The 25,898-nt window shown below is 42.6% G+C and overlaps 1 protein-coding gene across 2 annotated transcripts in view; it reads left to right on the forward strand.

Annotated features, from left to right (window-relative positions):
• The window catches only part of COP1 (COP1 E3 ubiquitin ligase), a 440,422-nt gene that overhangs the window by 203,203 nt on the left and 211,321 nt on the right, over positions 1-25,898 (forward strand). For both annotated transcript variants that reach the window (XM_029618041.1, XM_029618042.1), the window contains exon 14: positions 25,494-25,575. In XM_029618041.1, coding sequence (XP_029473901.1) covers positions 25,494-25,575 — 82 coding nt within the window. The remainder of the gene's footprint in view (positions 1-25,493; positions 25,576-25,898) is intronic.

Raw genomic sequence — 25,898 nt, forward strand, 5'->3', positions numbered from 1 at the left:
CTTTTGGGTTACTTAGTCTGACAAGGCTCATCAAGTGTGAACTATGGTAACTTCAGTGGCTGATCTCAGGGTCACTTCTGTTGAAGACATTTCTAAAACTAATTATTTTAGTTCAGACCTTCATTTCCCACTATCATCTGGATAACATGTCTCAAAGAGACTAACTTTGGACAGGTAGTTCTGTGCAGCCTGTTCATCCAGTCATCTACTCTCTACCTGGTGGGGCTGAGTTTATTTTATTAAAAATGTGTTAATCGCTTAGGCTAAAAGCACTAAGCAATGTACAGTATAGACATTTATAATAAAAAAAAAAATAAAAAATAGAAAAAAGACAAGACACACAAATCTGCAACTACATTACTACCACTGAGAAATAAGGACATTATCTGTATCTCTGCTATCGCTTTAAGATATTACTAAGACTTGTTTTAGGAATAGAGCTTTTAACAAGGTTTTGAAAGTCCGTGCATTCAGCCTGTTGTAATGTCACAGGGAGAGTGTTCCCCAAATTGGGGGCTGCAACCAAAAATGCACAATTCCTTTTCTCAACTAAAAGTGGCTCTTTTAGAGAAGGTACATCCACCAGTCCATGCTGGGAAGATCTTAAAAGATCTAGTAGGTTGACAAATTCTGGGGAGTGCATTTATCCAAGGAAAAGTTGTATTAAGCAATTTCTACGCGATCAAAAGGATCTTTGCTGCATTGGAAGCCAAGAACTTCAACCTTTTCAGTTGGAAAGAAATCAGTAGAACTAGGGGTCATGAAATGAAATTCCGGGGGAAACTACTAAGAACTAGTGTCAGGAAATATTTTTCATGGAGAGGGTGGTGAATGCCTGGAATGCCCTTCTGGAGGAGGTATTAAAGACAAAAACAGTCAAAGAACTCAAAGGGATATGGAATAAACATTGTGGATCCCTAAAGGCTAGAAGAAGGAAATGAGGAAGAGTGCATGTGGGTAACTTGCTGGTGTGGCAGTTACTACCCTTAACAGAAGGCCTGGGGGTACTACCCTTAACCAAGCGTTGATGCTTTGATGCAACTTCAACATTGCTCTCATTTTCAGAGCAGGGGGGAAAAGGGAATTGGATTCAGACAGCAACTAACAGGGGCCCCAACTTTTATAGTCTGGGGAACTGATAAGCATGGGGGTAACCTGTACGGAGCAGTAGTTACTACCCTTAACAGAAAGCTTGGGATTACTACCCTTAACCAATATGCCTATCGATTTTGTACTTTGACTCGGCTATTTATGTACTTATCTATTGTATATAGTTTTGATGATATGTATATAGTGATTTTGCTGTTCTCAGTTTTATGTAAGGGCCCTGCCCAAAAGTTAACCTGTTTGCAACCCACGATGTTGGGTTCCATATTAGGTGCTACAACCCAAGAAAGAGATCTAGGTGTCATAGTGGATAACACATTGAAATCGTCGGTTCAGTGTGCTGCGGCAGTCAAAAAAGCAAACAGAATGTTGGGAATTATTAGAAAAGGAATGATGAATATAAACGGAAAATGTCATAATGCCCCTGTATCGCTCCATGGTGAGACCGCACCTTGAATACTGTGTACAATTCTGGTCGCCGCATCTCAAAAAGATATAATTGCGATGGAGAAGGTACAGAGAAGGGCTACCAAAATGATAAGGGGAATGGAACAACTCCCCTATGAGGAAAGACTAAAGAGGTTAGGACTTTTCAGCTTGGAGAAGAGACGACTGAGGGGGGATATGATAGAGATGTTTAAAATCATGAGAGGTCTAGAACGGGTAGATGTGAATCGGTTATTTACTCTTTCGGATAGTAGAAAGACTAGGGGACACTCCATGAAGTTAGCATGGGGCACATTTAAAACTAATCGGAGAGAAAGTTCTTTTTTTTACTCAACGCACAATTAAACTCTGGAATTTGTTGCCAGAGAATGTGGTTCGTGCAGTTAGTATAGCTGTGTTTAAAAAAGGATTGGATAAGTTCTTGGAGGAGAAGTCCATTACCTGCTATTAAGTTCACTTAGAGAATAGCCACTGCCATTAGCAATGGTTACATGGAATAGACCTAGTTTTTGGGTACTTGCCAGGTTCTTATGGCCTGGATTGGCCACTGTTGGAAACAGGATGCTGGGCTTGATGGACCCTTGGTCTGACCCAGTATGGCATTTTCTTATGCAATGTTATATGTAAGGGTTCTGCCCAATGGTTCCTGTTTAATTGTAAACCGATACGATGTGTGAACGGCTATCGGTATAAAAAAAGACATTAAATAAATAAATAAATAAATTAATACCTTTGATGCAACATCGTTCTCCGCTTTGACAGCAGGGGGAGAGGAATTGGATTCAGACAACTAACACAGGCCCTGAATTTTACAATCTGGGGTACTGATACATAAGGGAAAAAGCATAGAATTGCTTCAATGGCAAAGTACATAAGCAGTGTATGTCAAGCAGCACTGTCTGAATTTTCAAGAAGGTTAGTTGCCCAGTAAAACAGAAACAAGGGGGTAACCTACACAGCGCAGCAAATACTACCATAAGAGACGTACTGGACAGACCATTTGGTCTTTTTGTGCCATCATTACTTTTCATTGTATGTTACTGTGAAGCTTACTTAAAACTAGAGTAATATGAGCCTTTCAATGTTTCCTCTCATTAAGCCTTGCAGTGGCAATTTGCAATAGCTGCAAAGTCTTAAGAGAAGAAGTTGGCAAGTCTAAGTACACAGTGCTATAGTCCGTAAAAAGATGGAAACATGGTTTGGATTACTAGCTGAAATGTAAAGTAGTCCAACAGATATTTGAGGCTGTACAAAACCGGCAGTTAAAAAAAAAAAAAAAAAAGTTTAAATCAGTTTTAATATGATGGAAAAATAATCACAAATACAACCAAACTCCCAGATTTTAGCATGTGGGAGATTTCCTAGCATGTAGCCAGATGGACTCAAGACCAATGGATATTGTGCTCTTCTGCTAGCAGATGGGAAACAGAGTCAGATTTCAAAGCTGATGTCACTCTAGATATACCCCTACAGTAACCTCAGCTCTTCAATATCTCTCAATCTCTTAGCAGATGTGGACACTATCTCACACACTAGAATAGTGTTAAGAATTACAGCAAAGAAGAAACAAAATTTACCTTAAAGAAGATTGAGCCCCGCTCTCCTGCGGTGATACCTAAGGGTCCCGTCCCCCCCCAGTTGAGAATTTCTGAGGTGATCCCTCAGAGGTGTACCTTGGTCCAGTAGCCGGTTCCGGCATGGACGTAGCCCCCAGGGTGGCTGAAAGGCAGCGGGTGCAGAACCGAGCGTGGCGGTGAAGGTAATTCCCTTTCCCCCATCAGCTGGAGACCATCTGACACACGATCGGTAAGCACCGAGACCAGGTAAGAAAAAAATCTTTAAATTCAGGTCTTTGGTCTCCAGAGCTCAGATTGCAGTTCGGAATCAGTCCCTGGCGAGGTTAGGGAGCACCGATCGGGTTGAGCAGCCTTGGTTGTGCTAGGCCCTGATCCGGTGCAAGGGTCTACACACATGGAGACCCTTGAGACGCCATCTTACACGCGGGAGTCGTCGACGCCACTTTCCCTTCTCGACCGGCGGTACGCGTGGGGTAGGCCAGACGGCCGATGCGCCTCACTTGCGTGCGTCCAATACAGACACACACACCCCGCTCGCATATCTACACGCACAGCCGCACTTACAACTGCACGCGTGCAAACACACAGAGACAATGGCATCAGCACCCAAGAAGGCCAGAAGGCACACTCTTTACACAGCCTGCCACATAAGAGCCACGCAGCCTGAATTGGAGTCCTGCCTGTGCCAACATTGCGAAGAAGCCCAGGGGGAACCAAATCATGACCCCTTACTGTCGGGAAATGGTTCTGGAACTACTGTCGATAGCTCCCCAGACCTAGGCATCTCCAAGATGGCTTCCCCACAGGAGGGCATCTTGGGGGCCACTACTCGGACTCCCCCTGGGGTTAACATGGACCCAGGGACCTTCTCCTGGTTGGAATTTTTCCAAGGGTTGCAAGCCTTCGTTCAGGTGCAATCAGCCCCAGCTGCGCCTCAGGCTGAAGTCCTGCCGGAAGCACAAGATCCGGCCCGGTTTGAATGCCTCGAGACATGCCTCGCCTAACCAAGAACTTCCCTAATAAGGGACCCAGACACCTCTGATGATGAGTGACTACCTGGAAAAAGGAGAAATTCATCCAGGAATGGAACCATACCGAACCATGCTTTGCTTCTTCCACAAGGACAAATTACCGCCCTTGTTTCCCAGACTCTAAAGACGCTGGGTATTCCTGGCACGGACCCTATGGCGGAACCAAAGAAGAATCCCATCTTGGTGTACTTTTGGAAGGCCTCATGCTGCTTTCCAATGATGGAAGCCATCCAGGAACTGATTGACCTGGAATGGGATGCCCCGGAGGCCAGTTTCAAAGGGGGTTGGGCCTTGGAAGCCCTACACCCTCTAGAACCAGCGACCAAGGAACGCCTGCATTTCCCGAAAGTGAACGCTATGGTCTGTGCCATCTCAAAGCGAACAACGATTCCCCTTGAGGGAGGGGCTGCATTGATGGACACTCAGGACAGACGATTGGAATCCATCCTTAAACCAGGCCTTTGACGCAACAGCAATGACACTGCAGATTGCTTCCTGCTGCGCACTGGTGGCACATTCTTGCTTGCTTCTCTTGAGAGAGGCAAATAACTCCAGAACGTATACCGATGAGACGATAGAACCTGCAGCAGCCTTCCTCATGGACGCAAGCTCAGACCTGGTGCACACCTCAGCCAGGGGCATTGCCTTGGTAGTGGCAGCCAGAAGACAACTATGGCTACGGAATTGGTCTGCGGACGCGACATCTAAAGCAAATCTCACAAAAATGCCTTTTAAAGGATCCCTCTTGTTTTGGAAGCGAATTGGAGAAGTTAGCCAGCAAATGGGGTGAATCCCCAGTGCCTCTGCTACTGGAAGATAGGAGTAAAAGATCTGTGTCCCTCCCCCAGAACAAACAAGGGCAGAGGATCGCAGTGCTTTAGACCCTACAGGAAATCGCAGTTCCAGGCACCTCATCCCTCCGGAAGGTCCCAGCCCTTTCGGAACAGACAGACCAAGAGGGGAGCAGACGCAGGGACAAGCTCCAGCCGTGCTCAACAATGAGAATGGACCAACCCATCCACAGGAAGAGGATATAGGGGGTAGACTTGCCCTCTTCTACCAAAGATGGGTCGAGATAATGTCGGAAAATGGGTTCTAAACATCATTCGAGAAGGTTACTCTCTGGAGTTCCGCAGCATCCCTCGAGACAAATTTATGTAGTCACCCTGCCACTCCCATTCCAAGAGACTGGCAGTAGAAACCACTCTAACAAGACTACTCAGTCTGAAGGCAATAACTTTGGTTCCCACGCCTCAACAAACTACAGGGTGCTATTCCATCAATTTTATTGTTCCCAAGAAGGAAGGATCTTTCCGGTCCATCTTGGATCTCAAGAACGTCAACCATCATCTGCGGGTTCTACACTTCTGCATGGAAACTCTTTGCTCCATAATGGCAGTACAACTGGGAGAGTTTCTAACCTCCCTGGACCTTTCCGAAGCCTACCTTCACATCCCAGTCCATCAGGATTACCAGCGCTTCTTGCACTTTGCGTTACTGGGTCACCATTACCCTGTTCTGAAGACTACCCTTCAGCCTAGCAACCGCCCCCAGAAACTCGATTGGGTCGTGAACACGGGCAAGAGCAACCTGCAGCCCTCTCAATCGCTAGAGTACCTGGGAGCCCAGTCTTCCTCCCTCCCCCCGAGGAGAAGGAAACTAATGGAACAATTACGACGACTGATGACCAATGCACGCCCCGAGGTATGGGACTATCTTCAATTGCTTGGCCTTATGGCATCAAGCCTGGAAGTCATCCCTTGGGCAAGGGCCCATATGCAACCGCTCCAGCGCTCCTTACTGTCACGATGGAAGCCACTGTCCCAGGACTACTCAATTCGCCTCCAGCTACCAGCAGAGGTATGTTCTCAGCTCCCATGGTGGGTACAAGAAGACCACCTAAGCTGAAGAGTAAGCCTATCCCAACCGAACTGGATCTTACTCACTATGGATGTGAGCCTGCGAGGGTGGGGTGCCCACTGTCAGAAACTGACGGCCCAGGACCAATGGAACAAGGAAGAGGCGGAATGGAACATAAACAGCTTGGAAGCTTGAGCAGTTAAACTAGCATGCCTGCAATTGAGACACAGACTCCGAGGCAAAGCAATTCGAGTAATGTCTAACAACGTGACTGGTTACTTACATCAACCGACAGGGAGGAACCAAGAGCCAGCAGGTGTCTCTGGAGATAGACCCTCTCATGGCATGGGCAGAGATACACCTACAAGGGATCTCTGCCTCCCACATCGCAGAAAAAGACAACGTCTCAGCAGACTTTCTCAGCAGAGAGCCTGGACCCGGGGGAATAGACGCTGTTGACCACAGCCTTCCAACTGATAGTAAATCACTGGGGCCTCCGAGTCATGGATCTACTGGCCACCCATCTTAGTGCCCCAGTCCCCAGGTTCTTTAGCCGCAGACGAGCCACAATCCCAAGGAATCAACGCTCTCATCCAGACTTGGCCAGAGGAAGACTTGCTGTACACCTTTCTTCCCCCCCCCCCATTTCCACCTCTGGGCAAGGTCATCCGCAAGATATAACATCACAGGTGACTAGTTCTACTAGTAGCCCCGGATTGGCCAAGATGACCATGGTACACAGACATTCAAAGACTCCTTACAGGGAACCCTCTGTGCCTGCCTCTAAGCAGGGACCTTCTCCAGCAGGGCCCGATTCTCCACAAAGATCAGTCTCTATTCTCTCTTACAGTCTGGCCCTTGAGAGGACTCGCCTGAAGAAGCGTGGTTACTCAAAGGCCATGATTGACACCCTGCTCCGAGCACGCAAGTTTATTTATTTATTTATTTATTTACTTACAATGCTTATATACCGCACAAAGGGTAGGGAACTATCCGTCTAGGCGGTTTACAAAAGGGTACATACATAAGCAAAATTACACATTAAGTTCTCCACATCCCTGTCATACATACGGATCTGGAGAGTATTCAAAGCGTGGGGTGAGGACCGTGGGATTCTCCTGCGGACAGCCAAGATTCCCATGATTCTGGAATTCCTACAGGACGGTATGAAGGAAGGGGTTGTCACTCAACTCCCTCAAGGTCCAGGTAGCCGCACTGGCCTGCTTCAGAGCAGAAGTGGACGGTATCTGGCTATCAACCCATTTGGACTTGTCCTGCTTTCTGAAAGGGGTTAAATATCTCCGACCACCCCTAAAATGATCGGTGCCTCTATAGAATCTCAGTCTAGTATTAGACTTCCTAGCTGGGGCTTCCTTCAGACCAACACGCGGTTTCACTATGCCTCTTAACATTGAAGACTGCATTCCTGGTGGCAATTGCAAACTACAGGCTCTATCCTGTCGGGAACCGTTCCTTAGGTTCACACTTGGAACCATACAGCTCTTCCGAAAGTGGTTTCCAAGTTTCACTTGAACCAAACCATCTCACTACCAGCTCTGGATGAACATAAGGACTCGGAAGATTCACGCCTTCGCCACCTGAATGTCGGCAGACTCCTGGTGTGATACCTGGAAAGATCGGAACCGGTGCGCAAAAGTTTGCTTGTTTGTTCTTAGCGGGAAGAAACAAAGAGAAGCGGCCTTGCGGGCAACCATAGCCCGCTGGATCAAAGAAGTAACCAAGGCAGCCTTCATAGAGGCAGGGAAGCCCTTACCATCTACAGGTTAAGGCTCATTCTACGAGGGCCCAGGCAGTCTCTTGGGCAGAAACCAAGCTGCTATCGCCCACCAAGATCTATCGGGCGGCGAAGTGGTTCTCCATACACACCTTCTCCAGGTTCTACCACCTGGATGTTCAGGCCCAGGAAGACGCAGCCTTTGCAAGGGCAGTATTAAGTGGGCCATGGGCAGCCTCCCGCCCTGTCCGGGAGTAGCTTTTGTATATCCCATTGATCCTGAGTCCATTTGGCTACATGCTAGGAAATGGAGAAATTACTTACCTGATAATTTTGTTTTCCTTAGATGGACTCAGCATCCCGCCCACGGCTGCCCTGGAAAAGGAGAGCCTCTGATAACAAACCTCGAGACTAAGCAAATACGGGTAAGCCATGTCCTACCTCTAGTTCAAGACACCCACAGTTTGTCCGGTGTCAGCGTTAATTGGTTGAGTATACTGGCGGAATCCAGTTTGGAAGTTAGTTGAACCAGTTCAAGTTTTACTCAAATTTAACCCTGTTATTTAATCAAAGATATATCCACAATGGCTTTTTGAAGAGAGTACTGAAGAGCTGAGGTTACTGCAGGGGTATATCTAGAGTGACGTCAGCTTTGAAATCTGACTCCATCTCCCATCTACTAGCAGAAGAGCACAATAACCGTTGGTCCTGAGTCCATCTGTCTACACTAAGGAAAACAAAATTATCAGGTAAGTAATTTCTCTAATAAGAAAAATTTGTTTTGTTTTATATATAATAGTGGCAGGAACAGATTTGCTATTAGACCACTGAATAGCAAGGAACTCTTGCCAACATTGTGGGCCAGTTTGTTATAGCAGACAGACAAATTTCAATCATTTCTCAGTGTCAGCCTGGTTAATGAACACGAATGAAAAATTGAACTTAGTCTTCAAAAATTCTGTACTATTCACAGAGAGGGTACTGAGAATCTTGCAGATTGGGGATAAATATTGAAAATATAAGGTTATGAAGAGCCTTGACACACCTGTAGGAAGTGAGTTGTCTTAAAATGTGTTCTATTATACAGCCCTCAGCTTGAGACTCCTTATGCATAACGGTTAAGTCATGCCTACTTGTTGATGGAGAAAGTAAGTTTGCTTACCTATAAACATTGTTCTCCCTAGAATTAGCCATTCTTTATACCCACCCGCCTCCCTGGAGGATCAACTTCCTCGCTATAGCTTAAGCCTTGGAAGAGACTGGGGCTTATGAAACAGCATGCAGGTTAATTAACATTTCACATTGACAGTAAGACAGCACTGTCAAACATATAAAAAAGAATAAATGTTTGAGGATCCCCCTACTTTCTCTCTCATGTCTAGTGTTTGTATTTTTTTATTGAATGCATGCCAATTATGATTGATTGTACAAATTATACATCCATGCATCAAGTAATTTTTAGTTGTCCTGGTCTTTATTTTTTTAATTATATTTGTCTGTCTTCTAAATATTTGAAAAAAGTGATAGGAACCATAACTTATTTTAACACCTTGAAAAATGTAACCCAATATTTTGAGTCAAATATATGATCAAAGGAAATGTAGTTTGAGTACATGCCATAAATGTATGTATTCAGAATATAAAGAAATTTCTTGTAGTGATAATCTGAATATATCTGCTTATGGTCACATTCACTCCATTTCTTTTTCTTTCTCAGAAGACAAGTAGGATGATAGTCCTCACAAGTGGGTAACATCAGATGGAGCCTGGCATGAAACTTTTATCTCAAAATTTGTAGAACTTTGAGCATGTTCCATTGGGCAGGTGCAGCATGCCATATTGTCATGTGGCCACGTGAGGGCCCCTTCAGTCTCATCTTGTCAGTGGAACCTGCTCTCCTGCTTCCACCGGATTTCTTTTCCTCCCAATTCGACAGGAATTACTTCATTGTGAGGTCCTGTGGTTTATTTTTCTCATTTAGGTATCCTTAGGTAGGCTTTTCAGTCTCTTAAGTTTTTTTTTTCTTTTTAGGCACCAGTGCACTGAGGGCTTAGAATGCACTTCTGTCATCAAGCTCTCTAATTTTGCTGTGTTGGTTTTTCGCTCAGTTCCCCTTATGGAGAAATTGACCAGAGGCTTTAAATGATGCAACAGGGTCATGAATATCACAGATCCCTATGACAGATGTGTCTTATGCCTGGGAGCTGGTCACAATATCTGAGGATGTCGTATCTGCATGACCATGATTCCTGACCCCCCCTAGAGGACATAGATCTCAGCTCGCCATGGAAAAGCATTTCAGGCATCAATACAGATGGACCTGAAAGCTGCATCAGACACTGCTGGTGCATCAAAATTGAGAGAGCATAGAGCTACCTCAATACAGAGATCAGAAAGACAGGAAAGTCAGTCATCAGTCTCCTCCCACTCAAAGAAGGCCAAGAGTTCATTTCTGGCACCTGGGAGCCCTGATGCAGAGCCTCGAGCAAAGGCAAAGAAGCATCAGCGATGGTATCTGTCATTGCCAATTCAGGGAGCAGGGACAATCTGGCTGCAGAGAGGAGAGTTCATCCTCTTTGCATTCCTATGAATTGTGACAGTCTCCAGGGGTCCAGGTGATGTTTTCAAAAAGACAGTCAGTCTCTGCCATGAATATTGTCACCTACAGACCTGTGACCTGAAGACAGGAAAAGACTTGCTGACGTGTAAGCTCTTGGCGGATCTCTGTGTTGGGTATAGAATCTGCAGATGACTTAAAATTCTACAATGAGATCCAAGCTACCTGGGATGATTCATGTGGGTTATTTAATATCTGTATGTCAGCTGTTAAACACTGGCTGCATTTGAATAAGCTGGTTCTCAATGTAGACAAGACAGAAATATTGGTGATATGTCCACTGTGCAAACACTTACCAACATAGATCCAAATTGAGGATAGTTTTGCTGAGATAGCATCACACACTAAAACATTGGGAGAATGGCTCAACTTGAATCTTATTTTTAAACATCATATTAAAATAGTGGTCAGATCAAGTTTCTTAGTTACGCTTACTGTGTGGCCTGAGACACTTCATCCCAAAGATTTTTGGTCAGTTGTCCAGGTGATGATCCATGTTATGAATTACTGTAATTCTGCATATATTGGTCTCCAGCTGCATCATTGAAGGCTCTGCAGTTGGTGCAGAACTCTGCAGCTCATCTTATTTCTGTGAGATCACGATATGATACCTATGCTATATGATTGGCAATGGCTGCCCATAAACATGCTGTGTTCAGTAGAAAACGGCAGGCCTTGTTGTTGCATTATGGAAACTGGATAAGTTTCCAAAGGCTAATGTCTTGCTAAAAGGTTATAACCCAATGCAGCAATTGAATCTTCTAAGCGTGGGTTATTGGATATTCCTCCTTCGAGGCATGTTCAATTGGGAGAGATGCGCACGAACATTTTCTCAGTTGCCGCACCACATTTATGGAATACCTTCTCAGAAAATATGATTAGCTGATTAATTAAAGGCCTTGCATAATATCTCCCCCCTCAATCTAACCTTCCAACTTCGGCCGCACATCTCGAACAGACTCATCAGAAGAGCATACAAAGACACCTTATAATACCCCACCTGCTAAAACCTCATTAAGGAAGCGTGCCCTTTCCACAGCTGGTCCTCCCCTTTGGAACTCGCTCTCTCCGGACCTCCGCCAAGAACCCTGCCCACTGGTTTTCAAAAAGAAGCTGAAAACATGGCTTTTCAGCCAGGCCTTTTCGGAGAGATAATCCTCTTCACTGAGGTTCCCCTGGTCAAGTTCAAACTATAGACTAGTTTTTCGCCTCTTAGCCCGCTTAACCATACCTGCACTCCATATATCCCCCAGCTCCTTAACTACACCGGGAGCCAGAGTCTACATTAATTCCTTAACTAGCTGCGGTCCTATACGCAGCTAGAAGTCACTTAGTCCCTCTATGAACCTGTAAATTAAATGTTCTTAATGCATCTTTGTTTGATTTCTTCCCTTTTAACCTGCCGCTAGTCAAATTAACTCTTCCTGTTATCCATCAGTTACTCCATTTTTCTCATTACTATGGCATTTACCAAAAGTTTATTTTGAATTGTCATCATGTATAGCCCTATGTTTCTTTATTTGATAGTATATTTCTATTGTCCCACATGTTTGTTTCCGAATGTTCATTGTACCACATGTTCATTGTATCCTCCTCATGGCGACAGTTCAGTTTCTATGTAAACCAGTGCGATATGTATCCTATACGTGAACATCGGTATATAAAAGTTAGAAATATAAAATATTTTAGACCTTGCTGAAACATTTTTATTCAAACAGGCATTTTGTGACTATTTTAAGTATTTTAAAGTGCCTTTCTGATTCGGTATTTTTAAATGTTCTAAAGTACATTTATGACCAGTTTTAATATTTTGGGTTTTCTATTGAAATTTTTTATCTGGATTCTTTTGATTCAGTTTTGTGAATCTTTAGTCATATTTCTTGAGTTACCGTATTTTTCGCACTATAAGACGCACCTGACCATAGGACACACCTAGGATTTAAGAAGAGGAAAATTAAGAAAAAAAAAATTCTGTCCCCATGAATGGGCTCCTTACGGAGCTCCCCCCTGGTGGCCGTCCGTGGGATTTTTTTTGGTTTTGTTTTTTATAGTAAGGCAGAGAACATCCACACGGGTACTCAAACTCACTGGTTTTCTGTCCCTCACATACATACATAGGCTCTTTCACATTCACTAGTTCTCTCCCCCACTCAACTCACTGGCTCTCCCACAGACAATCACACACTCAGACTCTCTCCCTCATACACGCAGCTCTCTCACACCAGTTATTATTTTAAACTTTTGTGACTGCTCCAAAGTTCAATAATAAATAGTCAGGGCTATATTACATTGATTAGGAGAGCAATTGCTCCTAATATTTCAACAGGTAGCCACTTAATCAGCACAGGCAGTAATTCTATTTGCTGGTCTGTGTCATGTCCTCCATCCCAGGCAGTATACCACCCCCATGACCCTCCAATACATCTAAACCACAAGGAGTGAAGTTCTTACTTTGGACTGCAAGTGAGGTCCTCAGACAGCAGAGCCTGAGCTCCCCACTGGTTCCGGAGTGCATCTCACTGTAAGATCAGTGTGGTGCAGGTCAGTCATCACCTGTTTGAACCGCGTGGGCTACGGAGGCCCCTCCAGTTCAAACAGCTCCCTGCCGGTCTGCTGTTCCCGGGGTGCATCCCACTGTGAAGGCAGGCGCGGCACAGGTTAAATGCCAGCCGTCTGAACTGGAGGGGCCTCCGTAGCCCACGCAGTTCAAACAGCTGATGTCTGATCTGTGCCGCGCCGACCCTCGCAACAAGATGCACCCCGGGAACAGCAGACCGGCAGGGAGCTCAAGTTCCGCTGGCAGAATACGACACACCTGCGCCACCATGCTGATTGGGCGGAGTTGGGAGGAGGTGGGGGACGGCACGCGAGAGGGAGAGATGCTACATTTGCTCCATAAGACGCACCCACATTTCCCCCCATTTTTAGGGGAAAAAAGTGTCTTATGGAATGAAAAATACGGTACTTATTTTATTTATTTAGATTTATATTCCACTTTTTGCACTTTTTTTCAGCACTTCAAATTGGATTAATTGTATTGAAATTATAAATCGTTTAGAGCTTTGGCAGTTAGGTGATAAATTCAAGTAACTAGAATCACTTGGGAGATAAGGTCAAGGAAGCGGTAGCCCCAGATCAGAGAACCCTGTCCCAGAATCAATGTGCATACTATCTGGGTATTGAAGTTGCTAGGATTAATCAACTACCTCAAGTCCCACAAGCCCATCATCTCAACTGATGTTTTATAGGAACACTGCTAGATTTTATTTCTGATAATATACTCCAGAAGGCTGTTTGGCTTTTGACCACAACATAATGAGTTACTCCTATCTATGTTTAACATCATTAGGGAAGGATATGCAGTATTTTTTAGTTTTGAACGATTTATATGCAACTTTTGATACTTTAAATCATCACATTTTCTTGCATTGCCTGGAATCTCTGGGTGTTTGCACCACTGTTCTTTGCTGGTTCTCTTCATTTCTCACTGACCAATCTTTTAAAGTGGCCTTAGGTTATTCATCTTCCTCCGTTAGATCTTTGGGTGCCCCCAAGAGTCTTCACTTTCCCCTCCTCTATTTAACATTTACTACAATCTGCTATGTAATATTCTCTCTCAGATATCTTTCAAACTCTATGCTGATCTGCAATTTTTCTTTCCTATCAAGTCCACTAGGACTGCAGCATTTGGTAAACTGGAATATTGCTTCTCAAAAATAAATGAATGGCTGTCTTGTCACAGCCTTGTGTTGAACCTTAAACAACAACAAAAAAACCTGAAATTGTTTCTCTTGTGCTCTGAAATGAAGGGTGCCCCTTCTAGTTGGGCCTTTAAAGATGTTAATATTCCAATCAAACTTGAAACCCAGGACTTAGGAATTCATTTAGATTCAGCTATTTCTCTCTGTTCACAAATTCAGCTTTGCTTTGTAACTTTTTTCAAACTTCATATGCTATGTACTATCAAGCCTATGTTATCTCCATCTGATTTGTCTTGCTACATAGTCATTAATCTTTACTTCATTAGATTACTGTAATTCTCTTGGAGTCTCCCTCAGGCCACTCTGACGGTTTTACAAGTCATTCAAAATTCAGCTGCTGCTTTGGTTTCGGCAATACCACTTCATTCACATATATCTCCAGTTTTAGGTCACCTTCCCATATAGTGGCACACATGCTTTAAAGTTCTTACACTACTTTTCAAAGCATTAGATTACCCAGGTTTGTCAGTTATCTGCCTATGCGCCCTTTATACTCCGCATCAAAGGGCTTGTTTGTCATCCCTACTGTCAAATGTATTTATCTAGCTCAATGCCGTGAGTGAATGTTCACTATTGCTAGCTTCAGTTGTGGAATGAGCTCCCTGCCTTTCTCAAAGCCGAGAAGGATTTATTACATTTCAGGAAACTTTTGAAAACCCTTTTGTTTCAACTAGCATTTCCTCCCTAGCTCCAGCAATAAGCAGGGATGTGACATTTCAGGTTAAATGAAAAGGCTTTTATGTTTTTTTGCTTTGTTTTATTTTGATTTTGTTTTTAACCTTAATTGTATTATACATGTTTGTGTGTTTTTCTGTAACCCACCGAGGTCTGTGGATCAGTGGGCTATAAATTTTATAAATAAAATACGACTCAGGTGAGAGCTGCCTTCCATGTTAGAGGGCTATTACACTGATTTCTGCAGTGGAGAGGATTGAGAAGTCGATAGGTATTAGCATGGGGCACTTAGTATGCTGGGCCTCATGGCATCAATGGTGTGTTACTACTTTAGTATGTCTCTACAACAGGAGAGCCTACTGGACCCTAAGATCACAGTGGATTCAAGCCACTCAAAATCTTTGAGACAGCATCTACATCACCAGCTGCTCAGGGACTTGCTGTCTTGGTGGCACATCCTGTCTAATCTTATACCCTTCCAAATTTCTTCGTTTCAAATTGTCTTAACCACAGATCATCCAACCTGGAGTGGGTAGCCTAGGTAGAGTGGCTTCCTGAAGCTAGGGGCAGTTTGGTCTGCACTAAAGGCTAGATCAGTTGGCCAGCAAAATAATTCTTGTCTAAATGGACAATCAAGTTGCCATGTTCCATATCAACAATCAGGGAGGAACTGGTTCAGGGCTTGCTATATGTGCATCCTTCAGTTCTGCTCATTGCAAAGATCTTTTTGAAGTTCAAGAGACTGATTCTCATAGCACTCTTTTGGCAGAGACCAATTTAGTTCACACTCCTGTGGGAGATATCCGAAAGAAATCCAGAAAGGCTAGGGAATTCCCCAACACTTATGCAGGATCAGAAGCTGTTGTGACATCCCAACATCAGGTCTCTGGATATTGAGAGGAAAACCCTGCAACCTCCGGATCTTTCAGAAGATGTTTTGTCTTAGCTATGGGTTGAAATGGGGGTGATTTGCTTTCTTTGTGAGAGAGACCCTACATCTTTTCTCCTGCTCAGCACAAAAACTGGTTACCTCTACATCCTTCTGAGTCTGTTCTACAGACCAACCCTGTAAAGGTTCATCTTAGTGCAACTGGTACCTATCGTTATCCCACAGAAGTTAGATGTATTTCTGTACATCCTTTGGTGTTTTATGTTTAAATCTTTTTATTAATATTAGTATTGTCATTAACAAAGAAACAATATACAAGGGACTCCAATAAAGCAGATTATAAAGGAGCAAAAACACAACCCATTTGTTTTAACTCTGAATACAACAGGAGCATATGTTCCTAACAAATGCAACAGCACAAAATGAGCATTAACACTCCCCCCACCCCCCAAAAAACCACAGATGTGAGTCCAGAATCAACCATTGAAGGTCCATCAATAGGAGTTGAGAAGCAAACTTCTAGCCCACTTAGGTAGAGTCCAGATAAGGAAGCCATATATTCAAAATTCTTTGTTGCTTAGCAGGGTGACTCTTTTTACCCACCATCAATTCCATAATTAATAGGTGATGGATAGCATTTCTCCAATAAGCAAAGGAAGGATCCACTTCCTATCTCCAAAAGTGCAAAATAGAGCGAGCAACCAGCAAAACCTTAGACACCCACATCCTTTGCTCATCAGTGTAGACTCTCGCTAACTGAAAAAGCCCAAATATAGCAAGCACAGAAAATGGTAAATGTACAGACAAAATAGCATCCATATAATCTAATGTGTCCAGAAAGCTTGAACAGTAGAACAATACCAAAAAGAATGACCTAATGTACCCACTGCAACCAGTGTTAATCTCATGAGAAAAGCTTGCTGCTGGGATATGTATGCTCTAGACAGTATTTTAAATTGCATTTCTTGCTGTTGCGCATTTTGCGTGACCTTAGAAAAATGTCCAAAGCAAGCCTTGAAATCTGACAAAGAAGTAGGGGTATGTAGTTCTTGGGTCCATTTGGAATATTACAGGTTCTAGAGAGAGTACCAAAAGAGTTTCAAAGATTTGTGAAAAGAAGATAGCAAATGTTTGGACGGGTTGTCCAAGTCAAACCAGTCTTAAAATAACTCCCATCCTTAACTGCAAGAGCATTCATATCTAAAGACCTCACATAGGGTCACAATTGTAAGGAGTTAAATGGTGACATAGTGAGCTCAAGATATTTTTCTCGCATAGCATTGAAAGAGCATTTGCCCCCAGTCATCCAAAGCATGCGACAAAAGAAAAACCCCTTGGTGGAACCAGGTGGCAAAAACCCTACTCTCCAACCCCAGTTGAAAGGTTCAGTTCCCAAGAATAGGTAAAAAAGGGGAAACCGTATATGTTGGACCCATTTTAGAGGTCCAGCACGACACTCTTCGAGCAGGTGCTAGGATATGTATCTTCAAATAGTAAGAAATCTGCGATCCCTCAGCATGCAGGATAAAACGGAATTGTAAAAGAAAGGTTATAGATGATTTGTAAGCATAATCACAGTAAAAAGATGTGGCCATAAGCCAGACCCCTATGTGCCGAAGATGAGTCCCATAGTTATATAATTGAATATCAGGTAAACCCATCCACCCTGTTTACTAATATTCATTATTTGATGAATGAGGGCTATCCTAGGCTTCCTCCTCTGTCACAAATAGTGATGGGGCACCTTATGTAGTGTATGAATATCTTTTCTAGTAAGAATTAAAGGTGAAATACTTGACGGTATTGAGCCATTTAGGGAAAATGGTCATTTTTACAATTGGACTAATCCCCCAAGAGAGAAAATTTAATGGCGTCCATTTCCGCAGATTAGCTGAAGTGACCATATGTAAAGTAGTAATATTAATAGCGTACAGGGAGGAAAGATCCACTGGGATCCAAATACCTATCTAGGTATTTGGATCCCAGTGGATCCAAACTTTAGTTTGTGTTCTTTCCTTTTTAAAGGGAAAGGGCCCACCCAGTCATGCATGCTGTAGCGGCCAATAGCCATAGCTTCAGACTTATCCAAATTCATTTTCAAACAAGCTATGGAATCATATTGAGAAATCATTTGTAACAAAATAGGGAGATGAGTTTGCAGATGGAAAAGTAGATCGTCTGCAAAAGCCACAACTTTAAAAGTGTGGTTCCTGATAATACTAGGAATGTTTTCATGGAGAAGAACAGTACAAATAAGCAGATCTAAGGATAACAGAAAAGCAGGCAGAGCAGGCAACCTTGACGAGTACCCCTGTGTAAAGAAAAGGCTTCTGAAAGAGCTCCATTGACCAGTATGCGTGCCCTTGGGTTTTTATACAGAATACGCATATAGTCAAAAAATCGGCCTTGAAACCCATATTTCCCCAAGATAGCAAGCAAATAATTCCAGTTGACCCTATCAAATGCTTTCACAGCATCGAAACCGATAACGCAGAGTATTTAACTCAAATTACGTGGAGTAGGCTATAGAAGCAAGCACGTTAGGCACAGAGTATCTCCTTTTTTATAAAGCCCACCTGTTCTGGGGAAATTAATAAGGGGAGAAGTTTAGACATTCTGTCCGCTAGCATTTCTGCCAATAACGTAACATCAAAATTGTATGAACATGTCAGCTTTGCATCTCTACCTGGTGTTGATAAAACTACAGTCGCTGTGTTAGTCTCCACAGATAGCTCCCCTTGTTGCAATAGATGAGCATACATTCCCCCCAAGGGAAGACAAATGTCCAACAGGATTTTGTAGAATTCCCCCATTGGCCCATCTGGGCCAGGTGCCTTGCATAAAGGTGCTTGTTTAACATGGAAATAAATTTCAGTAAGTGTGAAAGGTGCATTAAGTGCTTGCACTTGATCCTCTGTTAAGATAGGCACTGTAATCTTATTTAAATATTGCACCACAGCACCATTGTCTACCTCTTCAGCTGAATTAGAGATGTTTGTAGTAGGAAACAAATAGTTCCTCAGTTTCTTTAAAGGTCCACACAAGTGGACCATGGGAGCCCTTCATTTCCACTATGTGCAGTTTTCTCCACTAAGTCTGGATTAAATTGGCTAAAATGCAACCAGTTTTGTTACCATGTTAAAAAAAAAAATAATATTTATAATACATAATACTTTTTTGAGTCTGCTGATGGCTCAGCGAATTAAGTGCAACCTATGTAGATAATGGTTATATTTAATGGTGAAGAGTAGATAAGCATGTTCCACTTAGAAACAGAAATGACGGCAGAAGAAGACCAAACGGCCCATCTAGTCTGCCCAGCAAGCTATGCACTTTATCCATTTTTTTTCCCTTTTTCTCTCTCCCACCTGTTACTATTGGCTTCCAGTACCCTCCAGCCCTAATTCCCCTCCACCCCACCACCAATTTAGAGAGCAGTGCCGTATCTGCATCCAAGTGACATCCAGCTCAATTAGGGGTAGCAACAGCTGTAACAAGCAGGCCACACCGTTGCCCCATACTCTTACCCACCCCTGTTTTTATTTTTTTTGTTTATTTATTTATTTATTTTTTGGAGATAGCAGCCCTCCATCCTTCCGCTCCGTGAAGGTGGAACACTAACTACTGGCCACTGGCATCCCGCTCCGTGAAAGCCTCTGTGGCTACTGCCGCTCCGTGCAGTGTTTGAATGCCTCTGTGACTACTGCCGCTCCATGCAGTGTTTTGCTGCCTCCACTTTATTCACGCCCTCTAGACTTGATGGATCCACAGTATCAGTGTAACTGCGTTTCCAATAAAAGGATCTCTTTGGCCCTCATCTTTTTTTTTTTTTCTTCTAATGACATGATATGGTAGCCCCCTGCAATACCACTTTTGCAGCATCCCAAAACAATAAAGGTATTTCAGAATAGGCTCCATAAATTCCATGTATTCCTTCCATTGTTCAGTAAGATAGGAATGAAAGACCTTATACAAATAATGAGGACATTTCCAAGATCCCTTAGGTGCAGTGTCTGTAAACCCCTCCAAAATGACCCAGACTGGCACATGATCTGATATTTCCATCTGTCCTATATCCATACCTTGTACTTCTGAAAAGGAGGTGTTGGAGAGTAACAAATAATCTAACCTGGACTTTGTATCATGCGCCCTTGAATAATGGGTAAAATCAATTTCCAGGGGACGGAGACATCGCCAAAGATCCACAAGATATAGATGCTCACCTAGAAATGGCATGCCCTGTCTCTGAGTATTACTGTTAGCAGCTTTTGCAGGCTATCTATCCAATTGGAAATCAGAAATCATATTAAAATCACCCCCTAAAAGAATAGGAATATGAGAGTAAGGTGTTAATGTTTACCATCTGAGCAAAAAAGGAGTGGGAATATACATTGGGAGCATTGATACTACCATTCAATATATGGCATCCAAATAATTGCCCCTCCACAAATACATACCGACCTTCAGGATCTTGCAAAACTTTAAGCTGTTGGAAATGTAAAGATTTATGTATCAATATTACAACACCAACTTTGTGTTCAGTAGTAGAGGCGTGACATACTTGCCCAACCCATTGTTTCTGCAATTTGGCATGTTCTATAGCAGTTAAATGTGTTTCTTGAAGGAAGGCTTTGTCAGTGTGAAAGCACTTCATAGCCTGTAACAGCTTGAAATGTTTCACCACAGTGCCAACACCACAAACATTCCAGGAGAAACACTTAAGACTCGTAGCCATAACCCCACAACAGTAAGTGAAGATAGGAAAGAAAAAACTGCATAATATGAAAAGGAGAGAAACCCCCCAGCCTGGGTCACCTTCCAAGACATACTAGATTAATCAGGACCTTTGAGGAAGATTAACAAAACAGAAGAAAACATCTGTTTACAGCCCCTGAAACTTCCCTTTTCCCAACCCCCTTCTTCCCTAATCTAACATCATGTTGTGAATGTGAAAAAAAAAAACAAACCACAAAAAAATCCTAGCTAGGATCCACATAGAGGGGGGTACATTGATCGTGCCATGGAGACACCCCCCTGCCCCCCCTGTGGTGCTGATGAAAACTCTTTGAGCCAGTTAATATCTGACCTGGAAGGTCATATTTTTAGTTGTGGAAACTTTGCACAACATCCTAATTTTCTGCCTATGGTAGTGTCAGATTTCCACCTTAACCTGGCAATCATACTTCCAACATTCTTACAAAGTCACATCCACAAAGGCAAATAAGCACCTCACAGCTTGGACTGCAAGAGTCTTGGCCTTCTACTTGGAACAATCTGAAACCCACAGAATGTCCACCCAGCTTTTTGATTCTCTTGACACCAACAAACCTGTGATTGCCATTACCAAACACACATTATCCAATTGGCTAGCAGATTGCATCTCCTTTTATGCACAGGCAGACCTTTAATTTGGTGGGTCATGTCAAGGCCCATAGTGTCAGTCATACCAGTGTTGATGGCCTATCTATGATTGACAGCCGTGGAGGAGATCTGCAAGACTGCAAAGCTCCACACATCCAATCACACTATTGTTTGGAAAGGTACTCTGTCACAACAGTAGATTTTTGGCGAGTCTGTCATGAAGAATTAAGTGTAGAACCAACTCCATCCCTCCCAGGGCCTGGTTTTGTTCTAGGTGCTCCTATAAAAGAAAATTATAAAGAAAAAAGGCTTATTGTCACCTAAAACAATTGTTTTACCTGTTAGGATTTTTTCCCCCTCCTTTTTTTTTTTTCCGTTGGTATGTAGCTAGGGATTTTCCACTTGTGAGGACTGCTATCCTGCTTGTCCTCAGAAAAAGCAGAGTTGCTTACATGTAACAGATCATCTCAGAGTTGTCAGTTCTCATGAAATTTCTCCCCTTGGATTTGGCTTCTCCAAGTAGAAGCTAAGATATCAGACTGAAGGCGCCCCTGCGTGGATGCATGGCAGTATGGTATGCTGCACGCACCCAGTAGAGCATATTCAAAGTGCTAGAAACTGAGAGAAGTTTCGTTTTGGTTTCCAGCTGATGTTGTGACCCATTTGTGAAGACTGACATCCTGTTGTCTTTGACTGACATCCTGTTGTCTTTGGAAAACATCTGTTACAGGTAAGAGACTGCTTTCTCTGTAGATGAGAAGTGTGTATATGACACACAATTGGATGATGCTATCCAACGATGCTTGCATAATGTTTCTGAAAAACCTAGACTTTAACATGTATGAGACTTATGCCTTGATGCCATGGTGCAGCACCCCTTCAGTTCCTTTGTCTGTGGTCCTGTTCAGATACCCTTTCTCCCAGATATGTTTGTGCATTTTGGATGCCTTAGAGTTCATTTGTTTTTTGCCTCCTGCTTCTCTTATATTCCTTAAGTAGAAATGTCAGCACTTCAAATACATTTTTTTTGTGTCTGAGTAAGTCACTAGGGCAGTGATGGCGAACTCTAGTCCTCGAGTGCAGTGCATGCAAATCTCTCTCATGCATATTCATTGTAGATATCCTGAAAACCTGGCCTGTTTGTGGCACTCAAGGACTAGAATTCGCCATCACTTCACTAGGGTTTGTCAACTACTCAAAATACTATTTGACCCCAGCACTACAATTGGAATTTGTAGGAGTTCTGCTAAATGCAACTTGAGCCAAGGCCTGTTTTCCTGCCAAAATTGATCAGTGTAATGGCTGCAATGGAAAGAGCAATTCAGTTAGTAGACATCAGCATGGTCATTGAACATGCTAATGCTCATGGTTTCCATGGGTCATGTCACTTCCAGGGCATGTCTTCATTTTTAAGAAAATTGTAATAGATCCTTGAATTCCAGTGGAATCAATCCTCATGGGGAGACTAAAGGAGAGCATCTGTTATGGAGGAATTCAAATGCCTTGTCTTGGTAGCTCTCCCATTCCAATCTGACTTGGGGCTTACCTTTTCAAATTGAATTCAGTAAATTATTCTAACAGGTATCCACAATCTAAGCTGGGAAGTATATCTTCAAGGTCTTCTCTTATAGGACCCTTTGTCTCTCCAAAGTGAAAGATTGCACGTCAACCTTCTGAAAACAAAGGCTTTCAGAAATCAATAGGCAAACAAAATGATCCTCCTTCAAACTGACCATCTGTATTTGTCTCCCTGAACAAGAAAGGATGACAGGCTCCATTCCCCTGTGTCAGGAGACTTTGTGAAACTAAGCTATTTCTTAAGGAGTGCCTGTAAGTGTCACACAGCTGGCAGGAAAAGAGACCATCCTGGTAAATAGACTGTTGGCACTTGGACCCTTATGAGTGACCTCTGGACAAGCTGTGGCTATCCAGGATCAATTTTGTGTAGGGCACATCTAAAACAGATCTTTGTAACAGGTCTGGAGAAAGGTACAAGATTTTCTTTTCTTGCAGGAAATTGGGGAAACATTCAGTTGCAGATGTAGTCTCCTTTAATTGAGGGGTCAGTTCTTCTGTACACATACCTTTTCACACTTCTGCTGTCTAAATCCATGGTAAAATTCAGTCTAGGGAACTGTGGTATACCTTACCTTCTTTTTGGCCAAGACAGTTCTGGTTTTCATTCCTACAGAACTTAGTGAAGAAATTGATCGATTGTGACTTGCCCAACCTTAATCTCTCAGAATGAGGGAAGATTGCACTGTTCCAGCATTTATTCTCTGGCCTTCATTGCCTTGATTTTAAGGGGAAGAAATTAAAATCCTCCAGTGAATTTAAAAAACGTTTTTGAGGTCCTTTGGCTTCTAGAATGCAGTCTACCAGAAGAGGTTATAGTTTTAAATGGAGGTTTGAAGTCTGATGTGAGGATAAAGACCCTAGATCCTTTCTCTTGTCTTCACAAACTACTTGAACACCTTCTGCATTTTTCAAAGTCTGACCATAAAAACCACTCTGTTCATTTCAGTAGCACTTATTGCCAGCAAGTAGAGGGAATCTCCATCTCTATAAAGTCTTAGTTGTCTGATTTCTTTGGGGCTTGCTTCAAATGAAGCCTCCAGTCAAGTCATCTGCAGTAAATTGTAACAGCATTTTGGCTCTTACCCAGCTGTTGAAAGTCCCCTTTCATCCTCTGAACTTTTGTGGCTTCAAATATTTGGCTTGGAAGAACACATTTTTGATAGTTGCTGTGGACCACAACAATTTAGTGAGCTTCAGTTCCTAGTTACTTAACCATCTAACAAATTTCATCACAATAGGGTGGTTCTCTGTACACATTCCTACTTCATGACTAAGATAGTTTCTAATTTCCACCATAATGAATCTGTTAATCTTACAACGTTTTTTCCGAGACCGCATTTCTATCAAGATAGTGGCTTTTGTGAATTTTATTTATTTTTTTAAATTTTGATCTAGCAGTTTCCTCCTGCTTTCACTTCCAGCTCAGTTGGAACTAAGGCTGGAATCTGGCACCATGAGCCTTCATTCATAAATAGCTGGGATTTATTTTTCTCTATCTTTTCATTGTCCCTTCCCTCCCACCAAAATACCTAGTCTGTTAATTTCAAATTGGATAGCAGATTCCCTCCTTTTTTTTTTTTTTATGCCCTGGCAGACCTGGCTTTAGAAGAACTTAAGTTCCATAATTTTAGGGCCATGGTGATGTTGGTTGCTCATCTAAAGTCTACTGCATTGAAAGGGTTTCCAAGGCTGCAATGTAGAATTCAGTCCGGACATTTAAATCTCATCACTGCTTAGACATGGCCTCTCAGCAGTTTTAGTAGATTTGGACTGTATATTCTGCAAGATATCTTAGAGAGGTAGAGCCTAACCCACCCCTCCAGTCCATTGTGGGCCTGATTCATGAAGCATTTTTTCCCATAGACATTAGAATAAAAGCCCTAGTGAATGTTATTTTAGATTCTTGGTTATGAATGTGAAACACAAATAATGGGAAAAATGTTTTTGCTGAAGAAAAACATGTTTTGTTGGTTGCTTTTTTTCCCCCTTTTTTTTTTTTTGTTGAGGATGGCCCTTAATTAGGGAATCCTACTTGTGACTATGGTAAACAAAGGTTTTCTCTGACAGTAGGTGACTAGTCGCACAAACCACATTGCTTCCCCTTTTAGATTCTCTCCCAGTCAAAGCTGCATTAACAGAGCTGAGGGGAACAGCAGGACCATGTCACTGTACATTCCCATATATATGCGATAAGTCTTTAGATCTTTCAGGAAAGCTCTGGAAGAAATGCAGTTTGGCGCCAAGCACAGTCATGTAGCACATTTGTATAGCTGGTGAACTGCTGTCTTCATTCCTAGCAAAGCAAAGTTGCTTACTTGTAACAAATGTTTTCTGAACACCATTTACTGCTATCTTCTAATATTTACAACTGAAACACTTTCTAACTCAGTAAACCACCTTGAGGCCTACCCCTTGACAATTTTATCTAGATCATGCCCTCAATCTAATTCTTTATTTACCTAGTCAAAAAATGAGATTCATTTGACCCGATCTCCCTTTAGTAAATCCATGCTGTCTCTGAGTTCAAGATACTCCACTAAGATTATAGCATATCTGAGAACATTATTAAGAGATGAATTTGTATACATTAAAATTAGAGATTTTGCGGAGTCAAAATATCTGTAAATCTTGTAATTTATAATATACAGAATGGAAGAGATCACTGGTTTGTGTCTGGGGAAATTCCTTCTTGCATTTTACTCAAGACTTGTATGGGTTCATGGATGTTGCTTCCCAACAATTCAGTGAAAGAATGATGTGAATTTAACTAGCCTTCTAGACCACATCTTTTCTATGTGATGACCTTGTTCTGGGACTGTCCTAGTTTTCACTATTTTTGTCATCTTTATATACAGGAGCATGAAAAGAGATGCTGGAGTGTTGATTTTAACTTAATGGACCCCAAGCTCCTAGCTTCAGGATCAGATGATGCAAAAGGTTTGTTAGATCTTATATCTAAGCATAGTTTTTTATTGTGATATTTCATGTCTTATACAGTACACGTGTCCATTTGATTTACCTTTCAATTTGTGCTAACTGAAATCCTAAAAGCTATCTTTGAGGTTTTAACTGTCATCATTCAGAGCAATTGTCTTTCTAAACTGATGTCTGTCACTGAAACCAGACTCCACTTGGACTACATATTGTACCAGAATAAACATGGACTACCTCTAGTTGAGATCCCTTGAAAACAATGTTTGAATACAGTATTAGATGTACTTAGGGAAGTTTGCATGGTTGCTACTTGTTCTGAAGATAAA

The sequence above is a fragment of the Rhinatrema bivittatum genome, chromosome 10 (assembly GCF_901001135.1).
Source record: "Rhinatrema bivittatum chromosome 10, aRhiBiv1.1, whole genome shotgun sequence".
In the NCBI taxonomy this organism is placed as follows: domain Eukaryota; kingdom Metazoa; phylum Chordata; class Amphibia; order Gymnophiona; family Rhinatrematidae; genus Rhinatrema; species Rhinatrema bivittatum.